Here is a 14,512-nt window from a genome sequence, read left to right as displayed (position 1 = left end):
GATGATAATTGGCCAAACATATCATACAAAAGAAATCAGCAACATATATTGGTCATCCTGTATCAGTCGACCTCTAGGTGTGAGTTTAAATGATATGCTCAGTTGTATGTATGAGATAATTGTGGCTCAATTAGATGAGCGTTGCTTCTGGATTGAGATTTTACTAGATGGTTTTTGCTGAACTTTTTCTACATTTAAAACAAAAAAAAAATCATTGACACTTTTCTTTCACGTGAACAAGATTTTTTCTGGAAGAACACATACACACACACACACACACACACACACACACACACACACACACACACACACACACACACACATAGAATTCACATTGTCTTCTAATTATAGGCTTAAACTGTACGATTATTATAATTTGTTCGACAAATTTGAGAAGATTTAAGACTCTTTTCTGCAGCGTTACTTCTCCTATGAAGTGTCAAACCAAGAACCAATAAGAGCGCCGAACCTGGTGAGTTCGTTACCATGACAACTTCAACCCAGCATAAGGAAAATGTAGAAATGAGTCAGGTGGTCTGAACGTGTCACGGATCGATGGCATAAAACTTTGGATGAATCTTTTTCTTGCGTGAGTCAGTTTTTAACAGTTGTACAGTTTGACATTATGACACTGAGCAGTGGTGAACAGTAACAAAGTAAATCTAATTAACTTAATACTTAAGAAGCTTTTTGACGTATCTGTACAGTACTTTACTAAAGCATTTCCATTTGGGGAGACTTTTACTTCAGTACATTTTAAAGTCAAATATCGTACTTTTTACTCGACTACATTTTGCGATATCAGTCGCTCCTTTTTATTTCTGAATGAAAATCCTACTACTTTACACACTTTAGTGATTTGAAGGCAAATACTTTTGTACTTTTACTCAAGTGAAAGTTTAAAGGAAGCACTTTTAGTTTTATTGGAGTAATATTTTACTGAGTGTTTCTCTACTTTAACTCAACAACATGGTTTATGTACTTTGTCCACCACTACAACAGAGATCCTACAGCGTGACATGGGGATCATGTTCGTACAGTCTGACAAGCAACAATCAGAAAGGACTATATACATCACAATGCGCCTGGCAGTAGTCAAATATTTCTTTTCAAGCTCTTACCACAAAAACACCAAAGTTCCACACCAACACACCAGTGTCAGAAGTGTTTTTGGAGTTTTGACATTCTTGAATTAAAGCCTTCCTGCACAACCCACAATGAGTTTTATGATCAGAACAGAAACAAATAGACTGAAGACATGCTCAACAGAACCAGCACAGTTCTACATTTGCTGTACAAGTTTGAATCAATCCAAAGAGCTGTGCATAATTTACAAATGATACAAATCGATTTGAAGGCATGAATAAAGAAATAGAAAAGAAGCAAATATTATTATCTAAGCCAAATCTCTGTCTCAAGAGTTCTCTCAGATACACTGTGAGGTAAACCAGTAACTTAAGTTAATTTCATATATTTCCTAACCCTCATAGATCCTAAACCACATCACAACTACAACAGTCAATAATCAAACAAAGAAAATGCATCCTGCAGAAGTCTGAGTTTATATATGGTAGGGATTTGCAGCTCCATAACTGACACCGATGTGATTTGTATATCGATGCATAGCCGAGGATGCGATACATTAAAGATTCATATGAAGCAGCTACCGATGCGATACAATACGATTCACCCCCTATTACGATGCGTTGCGATACGATTTCTATTTGATTCAACACAATGCGATTCAATCAAATACAATGCAATGGAAAAAAATATGAATATGAATTTAATTTGATACAGATAGTTTGTTATAATTCCTGTGGCAGTTATTTAGACAATAATTGCTGTATGTTGAGTTATTTTTCAGAGGACAGTAAATCTGTACTGCAATACAAGCTGCACATGGACTACTCTAAATTATATACAAGTTTCATTTCTATTGCATCGTCCCTATATATTTAAATGGTTGCTGAAATGTGAGGGGTCTACACACCTTTTGTGAGATACTGTATCATGAGTCCAAAACCATATTTAGTTCAAAACAGAGCATGCTCGACCCTGATTGGTGGCTTGCTGGTAAGTTGGTAAGATATTTGACTATGAATTGTAGTGAAGTTAAAGTAAAATAGAAATACCTCAGTAAAGTACAGATATGTGAAAAAGCTCCTTAATGGCAATAAAAATAACCTATTTAATACCATTAAAGTGGGTATAAAGTGGGGACGGTGCTGTGAGGATTGGGCAGCAGTAGAAGGCGGGGGCCTGCTTAGACTGCTGCCCCCGCGACCCGGATTACGGATAAACGGCAGAAAATGAATGAATGAAAGGATACCATTAAAGTGGAATTAATGGACAGACACAAAGGAGCAAGAAAAAGAAGATTTTAAACATCACTTACAGGCTTTTGCATCTAAACACTTTAAATGAAATTGTAGGTCTTCAGTTCTGGGATGAGGAAAAACAACTGTGGCCACATGCCTGTGTTCTAGATTAGGGTACTGTATAACAGTTATAACCTGTTTATAGACATGGAATAAGCAGATTATAATAAGGACATAGACAAGCAAGACAAAGACAAAGCAAGACATCTATTATGATAAGGAGGAATCCTTATTTCCCAACACTTAATAAATAGATAGATAGATAGATAGATAGATAGATAGATAGATAGATAGATAGATAGATAGATAGATAGATAGATAGATAGATAGATAGATAGATAGATAGATAGATAGATAGAGTGAGGAAAATAAGTATTTGAACACCCTGCTATTTTGCAAGTTCTCCCACTTAGAAATCATGGAGGGGTCTGAAATTGTCATTGTAGGTGCATGTCCACTGTGAGAGACATAATCTAAAAAAAAAAATCCAGAAATCACAATGTATGATTTTTAAACTATTTATTTGTATGATACAGCTGCAAATAAGTATTTAAACACCTGTCTATCAGCTAGAATTCTGACCCTCAAAGACCTGTTAGTCTGCCTTTAAAATGTCCACCTCCACTACATTTATTATCCTAAATTAGATGCACCTGTTTGAGGTCGTTAGCTGCATAAAGACACCTGTCCATCCCATACAATCAGTAAGAATCCAACTACTAACATGGCCAAGACCAAAGGGCTGTCCAAAGACACTAGAGACAAATTTGTACACCTCCACAAGGCTGGAAAGGGCTACGGGGAAATTGCCAAGCAGCTTGGTGAAAAAAGGTCCACTGTTGGAGCAATCATTAGAAAATGGAAGAAGCTAAACATGACTGTCAATCTCCCTCGGACTGGGGCTCCATGCAAGATCTCACCTCGCGGGGTCTCAATGATCCTAAGGAAGGTGAGAAATCAGCCCAGAACTACACGGGAGGAGATGGTCAATGACCTGAAAAGAGCTGGGACCACCGTTTCCAAGGTTACTATTGGTAATACACTAAGACGTCATGGTTTGAAATCATGCATGGAACGGAAGGTTCCCCTGCTTAAACCAGCACATGTCAAGGCACGTCTTAAGTTTGCCAATGACCATTTGGATGATCCAGAGGAGTCATGGGAGAAAGTCATGTGGTCAGATGAGACCAAAATAGAACTTTTGGGTCATTATTCCACTAAACGTGTTTGGAGGAAGAAGAATGATGAGTACCATCCCAAGAACACCATCCCTACTGTGAAGCATGGGGGTGGTAGCATTATGCTTTGGGGGGGGGTTTCTGCACATGGGACAGGGCGACTGCACTGTATTAAGGAGAGGATGACCGGGGCCATGTATTGCGAGATTATGGGGAACAACCTCCTTCCCTCAGTTGGAGCATTGAAGATGGGTCAAGGCTGGGTCTTCCAACATGACAATGACCCGAAGCACACAGCCAGGATAACCAAGGAGTGGCTCTGTAAGAAGCATATCAAGGTTCTGGCGTGGCCTAGCCAGTCTCCAGACCTAAACCCAATAGAGAATCTTTGGAGGGAGCTCAAACTCCGTGTTTCTCAGCGACAGGCCAGAAACCTGACTGATCTAGAGAAGATCTGTGTGGAGGAGTGGGCCAAAATCCCTCCTGCAGTGTGTGCAAACCTGGTGAAAAACTACAGGAAACGTTTGACCTCTGTAATTGCAAACAAAGGCTACTGTACCAAATATTAACATTGACTTTCTCAGATGTCAAATACTTATTTGCAGCTGTATCATACAAATAAATAGTTAAAAAAATCATACATTGTGATTTCTTTGATTTTTTTTTTAGATTATGTCTCTCACAGTGGACATGCACCTACGATGACAATTTCAGACCCCTCCATGATTTCTAAGTGGGAGAACTTGCAAAATAGCAGGGTGTTCAAATACTTATTTTCCTCACTGTAGATAGATAGATAGATAGATAGATAGATAGATAGATAGATAGATAGATAGATAGATAGATAGATAGATAGATAGATAGATAGATAGATAGATAGATAGATAGATAGATAGATAGATGAAATGCAAGTTCATTTATTGCTGTTTTGCTATTCAGGTATTTCAATTATGCAGACTGCTTTTACGAACATTTGTGAAAGAATGGGTTGCTCTCAGGAGCTCAGTGAATTCCAGCATGGTACCGTGACAGGATGCCACCTGTGCAATAAGTTCAGTCGTGATATTTCCTCACTACTAAATATTCCACAGTAAACTGTTAAAGGTGTTATAACAAAGTGGAAGCGACTGGGAACGACAGCAACTCAGCCACGAAGTGGAGGGGGATTATTATGTGGGGTTGTTTTTAAGTAGTTGGGCTCGGCCTCTTAGCTCCAGTAAAAGGAACACTTAATGCTTCAGCATACCAAGACATTTTGGACAGTTTCATGCTACCTACTTTGTCGGAACAGATTGGGGACGGCCCGTTCCTGTTTCAACATGACTGAGCACAAGTGCAGAAAGCAAGATCCATAAAGACATGGATGAGTGAGTTTAGTGTGGAAGAACTCGACTGTCCTGCACAAGAGTCCTGACTTCAACCAGATAGAACACATTTGGGATGAATGAGATCGGAGACTGTAATCCAGGTCTTCTCGTCCAACATCAGTGTCTGACCTCACAAATGCGCTTCTGAAGAAATGATCAAAAATTCTCACAAACACACTCGTAAACCTTGTGAAAAGCCTTCCCAGAAGAGTTGAAGCTGTTGTAGCTACAAAGTTTGGGCCAACATCATATTAAATCCTATAGATTAAGAATCGGATGTTACTCAAGTTCATTTAGATGTAAAGGCAGACGTGTGAATGCTTTTGAATATAGCGTATATAAACAGGTTATAAAAATTAAAGGGGTTTTAAAAAGTGTTCTAAGTAAAATACCACATTTTAATCTGGCTCTCGAAAATATCAAAGGTTTGCACAATGAACATATTTAGATATTAATTTGTTCATTGAACTTAGTGTTTACTTCATTTAATTACTAGATTTTACAACTACATTACCCATAAGCCTTTGCCACTCTATCAATGGGACGGGAAAACATGGTGCTGTAATTTGTAGTTCATTGAAGTGTATACTTGTGCTGTAGTGTTACGGTTAGGATCTCGGTAAATCATGAATTTCTTGTACCATAGCAATACTTCATTGTTCATTGACAGTATTAGTGAAGTCATAATGACAGTAAAACAGTTTGCAACATGAAGCACCTTCTATTTTTGCCTAAAAGTTAATCCAGCCACAGCCCGTCAAAATCAACGTCCCACTTACTTGTCCAAATATAGTATTTACAGGATCTACCGGCTTGTCTTCTCATTAAAAATAAAATTTTACAGTTATAGATATCTATCAGGAGCTAACATTATGTAGATTAGATTATTGATTAGTGAATCTTTTTTTTCTAAAACAGTGGCCTATTGATTTATATGGTATGAACAGCTGTATACGGATTACAACAAATGTCTTAAAGTATCCTCTCTCAACTAGATACTTAAATACATTCATAATAAAATTGTATGAAAATAACTTTTAGTAAAAGGCAATCAGTTGTAAATTTTAATAATCATTCTTATTAATAAACATATTCTATTTTGGGCTAAATGAATAGAAATATGTGAATGGGAAATATGTAACACTAAATATATTTTTATATTTATATTTTGGTATTTATTCATGCATGGCATAAGAGACAGTTAATGTTAACTTACCCATAATAAAACTGCTCTGCAAAAATCATTAAAAACATGTCTTTGGGAAAACCATTATAACAGCATGTTTGTAGCATTTCCTCTCCATGTTACACCACCTGGCTGTTACGCAGTTCAGAAAACATGCAAAAGGTGTTTAAAATGACAACAAAAAAAAAATACTAAAAGAGTGTATGCACTGTACAAAAACTTTAATGAAGTACAGCAATAACAAAAAACAACAAGAACAACAACGACAAAACCCTCAAAATTGACATTCTGAAAGCTGGTTGGTATTTGGAGACGCTGGAATGCTGGGACTCGCTGGCAGGCTCCCAGGTGTCATTCCAAGTTTTGCCACTGCAAAGTATCATAAGTGCACATGTTATTGGAACACAGAACAAAAATCAAGATTATCAAGATCGAGTTCAAGTCTATTTTTTTTATATTTGTTAAAGTGGCATTAAACCTGTCTATTTAACTGTTTAAGAAACACTCTTGGATTAGCTGAAAAGTTGCCATGATTTGCAGAATACTGAATAAATGTAGAAATGTAGATTTCAGCATGTTTTCATGTTACATTCCATGCAGATCTATAAGTTGTACAGACACAGGGATAAGGATAGTGACTGCATCTTGCTTTCACTTCTATTCATCATTGTTCTCCCGTTCTTCATATTTAATACTGCTCTTCTCCTTCTCACTGCTCTAATCTTCCTCATCCATTTTAGCACCACTACCGTCAATGTTCTGGTCTTCATTGCAAGACACTACTGTAGGCAATTATTGGTCCAAACCTAAATAATAATATGCAAGTTTATTAATTTGAGTCTTGATGTATGTATTATCACATCATCTAGTACAGTTTAGAACACAGGTCTTGTTTGAGTGCAATCAGTCCTTTCTAAATCACATGTAGAACTGCATTCTCCATCCTACAAATATTGCGAATTTATGACAAGTTTAGTGTTTCAAATGCTGAATAATAATTTTATGCATGCATGATTCACTACTACTACTACTACTGTAATGCATTACTGGGTAAATGTTGAAGGTCAATGTCCTGCTCAATAAATACCCTTCAGCTAATTGTGTATAATCCATTGTGTCCACTTCAATCACAAAACTCTGGGCTCTTGCTAATAACTACACATATTAATCCACACCAGGAGGTAGATCATTCTCCCATTTGTACCAAAATAATTGAATAATATTTTAAGAATTTGAAATTCAGTCTCAGTCTTCGGGTTTTAGTACAGACTACTGACCATCGCCCATGTCCTAGCAAAAACTTGCATCAGTTTTCTATCTACCTCAGAGGATGATTAGAAGTCAAGTCAAGTCAAGAAGCTTTTATTGAAGCTTTTGATCCTGCCATGATCAACTACACGAACCATGGAGCTTTCTCTTGGTACAGGCATAAATAAAGGAAACTTCCATGCTGCTTGCAAGACACCATTTTAACTTTGCCAACATCATATTGGTCATGAAATAGACTACTTAGCATTGCAATGGAGTTACACTTTTAATGAAACACGACTTACCATACAGTGCAAGGCAACCAGTGGACTTTCAATTCTGCTTGTCCCTACACACACACACACACACACACACACACACACACACACACACACACACACACACACACAGTAATAATTATTGAAGCTGTTCAAGCAGTCACTGGATAGCGCACTGGACATATTGGCCATATAACATATTGTTTTATTATATTTAAAAGCCAGAATCAGTCACTAAGACAAACAAGCAGCCTAATAAAATACATTTGACCTCATTTGTTCTTTTCCCGGTTATTTTATCAAATAGGAAGATCTTCTGCCTACTACATTTTTGGCAACCTTAATGTTTAAAACACAAGGAACGTTTATTAAGCAATAAATGTCAAGTTTGCAGTTGAATTCAAGTTAATAGTTATCATTTCACTTGTGAGGGGATCTGTGGTCCTGTCTATTTGTGTCCAAATGACTTTGCCCCTGCTTTTTGTCAATCAAGCAGAACGTACTGGGCTGGGTTTTCCAAAGCCCTCTTAGCTTAAGTCAGTGATTGACATTAACCACAGCCCTTGGACATTGGACACGTAAACACAGCTGAATAACTAAAAAGAACAAAATACTGTTTATTGGCTATCAATAACCTGATGACCCGAATAAATCTAATTTGCATGAAGTCAGCTTTGTCTGTGAGCAAATTCATTAATAGTGGGGATTAAAGTACACCACTGCCAAAAAACGTACCTTTTCTTCCCTTCTTCACATATGGCCCCTCCTGACTGGGAGGTGGAAGATGAAGCAGTTGGAGAATAAGACTGTGGAAGGGAGAGATCTGTGGTGATAAAAGATGGAGGAGAGACAGGGGTGACAGAAGGTGCCAGTGAACCGATTAAGGTTTTTGTCCTTTTCCTCCTCTGTTGCAAAGACCTAGAACATGGCAGTGAAGGTAGAGGAGAAGAAGAGTGTGAAGTTAGAACAGCTGAGGAAGTAGTAGAGGAGCTAGGAGAGAGAGAATTTGGAGAACATGGGGAAGAGAGAGAAACAAGGTTAAGTGTATATAGAGTCTCGGACTTCTTTGTAAGGCATTCCGACGGCTCCACGGTGAGGCTCTCCGACTGCTTCACCGTGAGCCTCTCCGACTGCTCCACCGTGATGCTCTCCGACTGCTCCACCGTGAGGCTCTCCGACTGCTCCACCGTGAGGCTCTCTGACTGCTCCACCGTGAGGCTCTCCAAAATGGAATTGTTGCACTGCTCCTGACTGGGGCTTTTGTGCTACTTTGCTATGGGGATGTCATTGTCCAGCTGCTGTGCTGTGGAGGTTGCTTTAATACAAGTTTACATTAATTTAATATCTGTACATATTAACAAACAAAAAAACATATATTTTAAATACTAATTATTATTTCTAAACAAAAATCTTGCTCCTACCCTTAGTCAAGATAAATACATACGCTGTCCTCATCTTATTTAAAATAATTCTTGTGACAGGAGTGGGGAGCAGATGAGTGATTATGTCTGCAACCCACCTATTTGAATTATTTTTATCTTGTTTTCCAATAAATAAAATAGGCTTGTAACCCACTGCCTCAAGTTTCCACACCTGAAATAAACAAAAGCAGTTAAACATTACACATACACATTAGTTAAACCCACTGCATTATTAAGTGCATTCATTCTGTATAAAGCAATTTTATTTTAAGGTCATTCAATGGAGTGCAATGCAAGGAAATGAGCCTTCATCAGTTTCATAAAGTTTATTATTTGATAAAAGAGAACATTTGACTTGAGAAAAAGTTTTATTATTGCCAACACGACTGCTTCATTATTTGACAGAGAACACAACTTATTGTTTCTCTTTAACACAACTTAAACATAAAGATAAGTTTTATTTCATACAAATATGACTAAGGTAAATAGGTTTATGAAGGCCACACCATACTGGTACCAGTCTATAATATTCACTATATGACAAACATAAACACTTTAAATAACACGTGAAAAACTAGCATTTTTACTTACCGCAATACGGGCAGAATCAATTATACCCCCAGCATTTCTGCTTTTCATGACAGACTGTCCCCACTGCCTATCCAGTGACACCACTTTGTCTTTTATTTTTTGTGTAGTGGACAGACTTTCAAAGCAGACAGAACAAGTTTTCCTGCTTGCCTGATTGGGAGTCTGGCAAGATGGGCAGGGCCTGAATTTTGGCCTAGTCATAATTTAACAAGAAATATACAGAAATATACACAAATTTGACCTTTACAGATGTAAACAATAAGAGAGAGAGGGCGGGAGAGAGAGAGAGAGAGAGAGAGAGAGAGAGAGAGAGAGAGAGAGAGAGAGAGAGAGAGAGAGAGAGAGAGAGAGAGAGAGAGAGAGAGAGAGAGAGAGAGAGAAAGCAGGTTAACAAGACAGACGTGGCTCTTAAAAGTGCCTTTTGCTATTGTGTGTGTGTGTGTGTGTGTGTGTGTGTGTGTGTGTGTGTGTGTGTGTGTGTGTGTGTGTGTGTGTGTTGTGTGTGTGTGTGTGTGTGTGTGTGTGTGTGGTGGGGGATTAAAATAAAAGAGGATTGTTCGAAGCTGGCAAATCTGAAGGATCTGATGAGAAAAAAAAAAAGATTTAGAATTCAGAATTGAACACCTCACATTTTTACCATTTTTTTCTTCATCAGTGTTGGCAGATGACCTACACTCTAACCCTAGATGACCTACACCAGGGGTCACCAACCTTTTTGAAACTGATAGCTGCTTCTTGAGTACCGATTAATGTGAAGGGCTACCAGTTTGATACACACAGTTTTCAGTTTGATCTGAAATAACAAATTTGCTCAATTTACCTTTTACTATATGTTATTATTAATAATTTAATGATATTCATCTATGTGAAGACACTGATCATGTTAATGATTTCTCACAATAATTATCAACAATGATTTAACAAAGTAGGCAACAGTTATTTTTAGAAAAGTGGGCTACTCATGTGGTCCTTGCGGACCCATGTTGGTGACCCCTGAACACCCTAACCCTAACCCCAGATGACTAACCCTAACCCTAACCTTCTTTAGACAAGAACACTTAATTTGCTTTATTATAGTGTAAATATGTGATGCTCCACAGTATTGTTTTTTTTATTTTTTTATTAATTAATTGTCAAAATTAATTTGTATTGTTATTGCTAAGATTTGTGTATTTACTAGAGTTTTTTGTGTGGATTTGTGAACAATTACTGGAAAACACACCAATCTGGCAACACTGTTCCTCATCTGAACATTTATAAAAGGCTAAGGTATTAAAGTGCTACTGTCATTTTGGTAACTTAAAACACACAATTTCCAAATATCATACAATCTCCTCTATTTCCTTGCATGATTAAATGTGGAAAAACAAATAAACAAACTTGAATGTAATTATCTATCTTAGCCTGCCTACTACACATATGGTGCAGCAAGTTATATGTTTATAATGTCTGCTGTGATTTATTGCATCACCAAACTGCTTCCTTTCACTTCTACAGCTTCTAAACACAACTTCTTCACCTGATTAAACAGTTTTTGTTCCGTAAATTGTAGGGATTGTTCCCAATTATATTAATGAACTGTTTTACTTTCCGAGTGGGAAATCGCAATGAAACATGGGATCTCCATACAATGACGTCAGCACCACTGATGAATTTATAAATAAATAAATAAATAAATAAATAAATAAATAAATAAATAAATAAATAAATAGGAAAAGTCCTAATAAATAAATAAATAAATGTGGTGAGGGAAGACATGCAGGTAGTTGGTGAGAAAGAGGCAGTTTTAGAGACGTGAATAAAAACATGACCTGGATTGAGTAGCCCTGCCATAATTAATTTATAGCAAGCTATTATTTTTATTCTTATTTATCATAGTCCCGATCCTGTTCATAACACAAAATGGACTGCAGTCTGATTCCCCAACACATCAAATTTCAACGCCGCAGGTTCCGGTTCAGAGATCTACAGAAGTCTATGGGAATCCCTGCACGTTAAAAAACGACGCTAAAGGGATACCCAGTGCGTCAAAATGTGACTCCAGCTTTTCTGGAACCTGTTTCCGTACCTGTTCTTCTTCTAGTTCAGTCTGTTTTACCTTCTGCTGCCACTGTCCTACCTGCCCTACTTGCGTTCTCACCTGCACCTGTCTGTTGATCAACACAGTGTGAGCTACCACACTGTCTTCAGCTGTTAGCTTTATGTTGAGATATTTCCTGTCTGACGACACATTCATATTTTCTTCCACTGGTGTCCACTCAGTTACCTGACTTGCTTCTCGGACCATTGGCCCTAAGTCTTTTGATTAAAAATTTTGCCCGATCATTAGGGAGACATGTGGAACAGAGTTTTTGACTGGATACCACTGAGCAATGTGGTCTGGTAGCTGTACTATTGCAGCTATCCCTTGGGGACCAATGATCACGTTTTCTGTTTTGGGACTGTACTGGTTTCGTGAACCATGTTTTCCAGTGGTCATACAGCTTGTGAATTTCTAAGGATGTCTTTTCGAGTTCCAGCCAATCGACTTTATCCAGTGTTTGTTGTTCTATTTTCCTTTCCACCATCACATACTGTTGAGCCAAGCATTCAGGAAGTTCGACCCACACTCCTGTAGGTCCACAGTAGATTTTTGCTCCTAGCTTGCACAGTACATCTCTGCCTAATAGATTTGCTGGAGTATCGGGAGAATACAATAGTGGTGCTTGTATAGTGATTCCTTCTACTGTTATGTCTTGTGGCTCTGTGAATTACAAAGTTTGAGTTTAACCCGAGAAGCCTACTGTCTTTACTGCTTTGCGTGAGAGGGGGAGCTTAGAGCCTTCTTTTCCAATACTTGTGAATGTTGCTCCTGTGTCAATCAAAAACGATGTTTGGAGCTGGTTACTCACATCCACCATTATGGTTGGTTCTTGTGCAGGGTACAGTGAGGTGGGGCACTGTACCAGCTCCCCCTCTGGCTTCTCTGGGCACCTTCACATGTTACCTTGAGGTGCCCCTGGAGGGCCGCCTCTGAAGTTTGCTTGAGTTTGTTGATTTTTTTTATTCTGTCCCATCCATGGTCCTGCCCAATTTCCAGGATCCTGCCAGCATTTTGTTGTTGGTTACTTCGCTGTTGTCTTAATGGATACGGGCAGTTTTTCATCATGTGATTGGGATCTTGGCAGTTCCAGCATCTTCCTCCTCTCTGTGGTTGATAATTTCTTGGTCTTGGTTGAAACATTCCTCCTCCTCCTCGGCCTCTTCCTTGTCCCCACCCTCTGTTTTGTGGTGGATATTGTTGATTTGTTGGATAGGCCATCATTGGTTGTCCCACAGGCATTAGTTGCTGATTTCCTTGATCTGGTGTGGTTTGACCAGCTGGATCCTGCTGCGCAGTGGTTGGTGCGATCATGACTGCTGCTTGTTTAGCTGAATTTTTCTCTTCTTTGCGTTTTTCTTGATTTTCTTGTTTGCTCCCCGTTAGCGCTCCGAGCTGTGCTTTGTGCAGCAATGTTATAAAATCTTCTGCTGCTTGTTTAGCTGCTTCCTTTTTTTTCCTATGCATTTCCACAGCATGTGTGACATTTGCCTGGAAAGATGCACAGGGCATGGCATTAAGCCCTACAACTGATTCAAGCTTCTCTTGTACTTCACTTGGAAGTGCCCTCTTTACCATTATCCTGAACAATGTGATGTTAGCCGTTGTCTCATCCCATGCTGACCCCATCTCTTCAGCCCAAGCTTTGTGTAACTTAAGAATAAAGGCAGCAGCTCCCTCTTTTTCGTCTATTTTCAGGTTTTCCACCTTGGTTGGATCAGATTGAGTTGGGTATGCGGATCGAAGTGCATTCCATACGTCATTTATTTTTGATCCAAATGACCAGCGATCATACCTTTGATTTTTTTCCCACGTCTCCTAGTTGTGCTTGATCCCATATTTCTATCATCTTAGCTTTTCCCAACGACTGTGTCAAAATTGCCTTGATATCTCCCATGGCCAGCATCTGACCCATAGTTTCTTCTTCAAAACGTGTTATCCATCTTTGTGCTCCTTCACATATGTTAGGCAGTCTGCTTATCAGTCCTATAAGATCCATGAATGACCATGGTGTTTATATTGGTTTTGCTTCTTTTATAATGACTGGCATTTGCAAAGGATTTTGATGTTTAGGACTTATCGCCTCTTCTTCCATGTCTTCCTCTTCATCATCTTGATTCCCTCTACCTGCTTGTGACCTTGTTCCCCTGCGTTCACATGGGATATCCATTATTATTTCCCTTGTTGCTTTCCGATCTTTCTTTCTCCAATCCTTTGCGCTGTTTCTTGGTTGCTTCATTGACAGTTGGAATTCTAGTTCATCAAGATATTGTTGGCACTGGTCCGCTGTTTCCATGCTTCTCTGAGCTGCTTTCTGCATCTCTGCCTCAAGCTGGGCGTTTTTTTTTTTTTGGTATAGCTTCACCTTTAATTGGCGATTTTCACCAGTCACTTTCGTTATGATCTCCTTTGTATGGTCCATTTCCCTTTGAGTGTCTTTTAGAATTTCTTCCATTCTCTCTATCCTCTCTTGGGTGTTTGCCAGTTCTTGTCTGTTTGCTGCATTCTCTTTTTCATGTAGCGTCATTTCTTCTTGCAGAGTTTTCACCTCTGTGTGCAGTGGATCACTTTTCCGTGGCATTTTGGGTGTCATTTCCAATATTCCGTGAACATGCACTTTTTCCCCTCTATCTGGGATCAGGACAACAAACTCTTCTTCATCTTTGCATCCTTCTTCTGAGTTCGAATCTTCTTTGCTTACATTTTTGTTTCTGATGTCTGGAAGAGATGTGGCTTTGTTTAGTCTTTTTCGTGCTTTCGGGGTGCTTTCACACCTTACATG

The 14,512-nt window shown here is 38.6% G+C and overlaps 2 protein-coding genes across 8 annotated transcripts in view; one reads left to right on the top strand and one right to left on the bottom strand.

The window, feature by feature from the left end:
• Nucleotides 1-14,512, top strand: part of LOC310723807 (uncharacterized protein) — a 544,801-nt gene that overhangs the window by 375,086 nt on the left and 155,203 nt on the right. The gene's annotated exons all lie outside the window — the stretch shown is intronic.
• The window catches only part of LOC310724396 (uncharacterized protein), a 142,148-nt gene continuing 133,714 nt past the window's right edge, over nucleotides 6,079-14,512 (bottom strand). For 3 of the 4 annotated variants that reach the window (XR_014533054.1, XM_083538360.1, XM_083538361.1), the window contains 3 exons: nucleotides 7,910-7,977; nucleotides 7,666-7,709; nucleotides 6,079-6,481 (listed from right to left, as the gene is read on the bottom strand). Coding sequence is in view for 3 of the 4 variants with exons in the window: in XM_083538360.1 (XP_083394486.1) it covers nucleotides 6,334-6,481; nucleotides 7,666-7,709; nucleotides 7,910-7,977 (260 nt within the window). In the remaining variant the exon portion in view is untranslated. The remainder of the gene's footprint in view (nucleotides 6,482-7,665; nucleotides 7,710-7,909; nucleotides 7,978-14,512) is intronic. The other variant, XM_083538362.1, reaches the window with a different exon arrangement.

This window comes from Silurus aristotelis (genome assembly GCF_946808225.1).
Source record: "Silurus aristotelis genome assembly, chromosome: 1".
Lineage (NCBI taxonomy): Eukaryota > Metazoa > Chordata > Actinopteri > Siluriformes > Siluridae > Silurus > Silurus aristotelis.
This window is presented reverse-complemented; position numbering and strand designations above follow the sequence as displayed.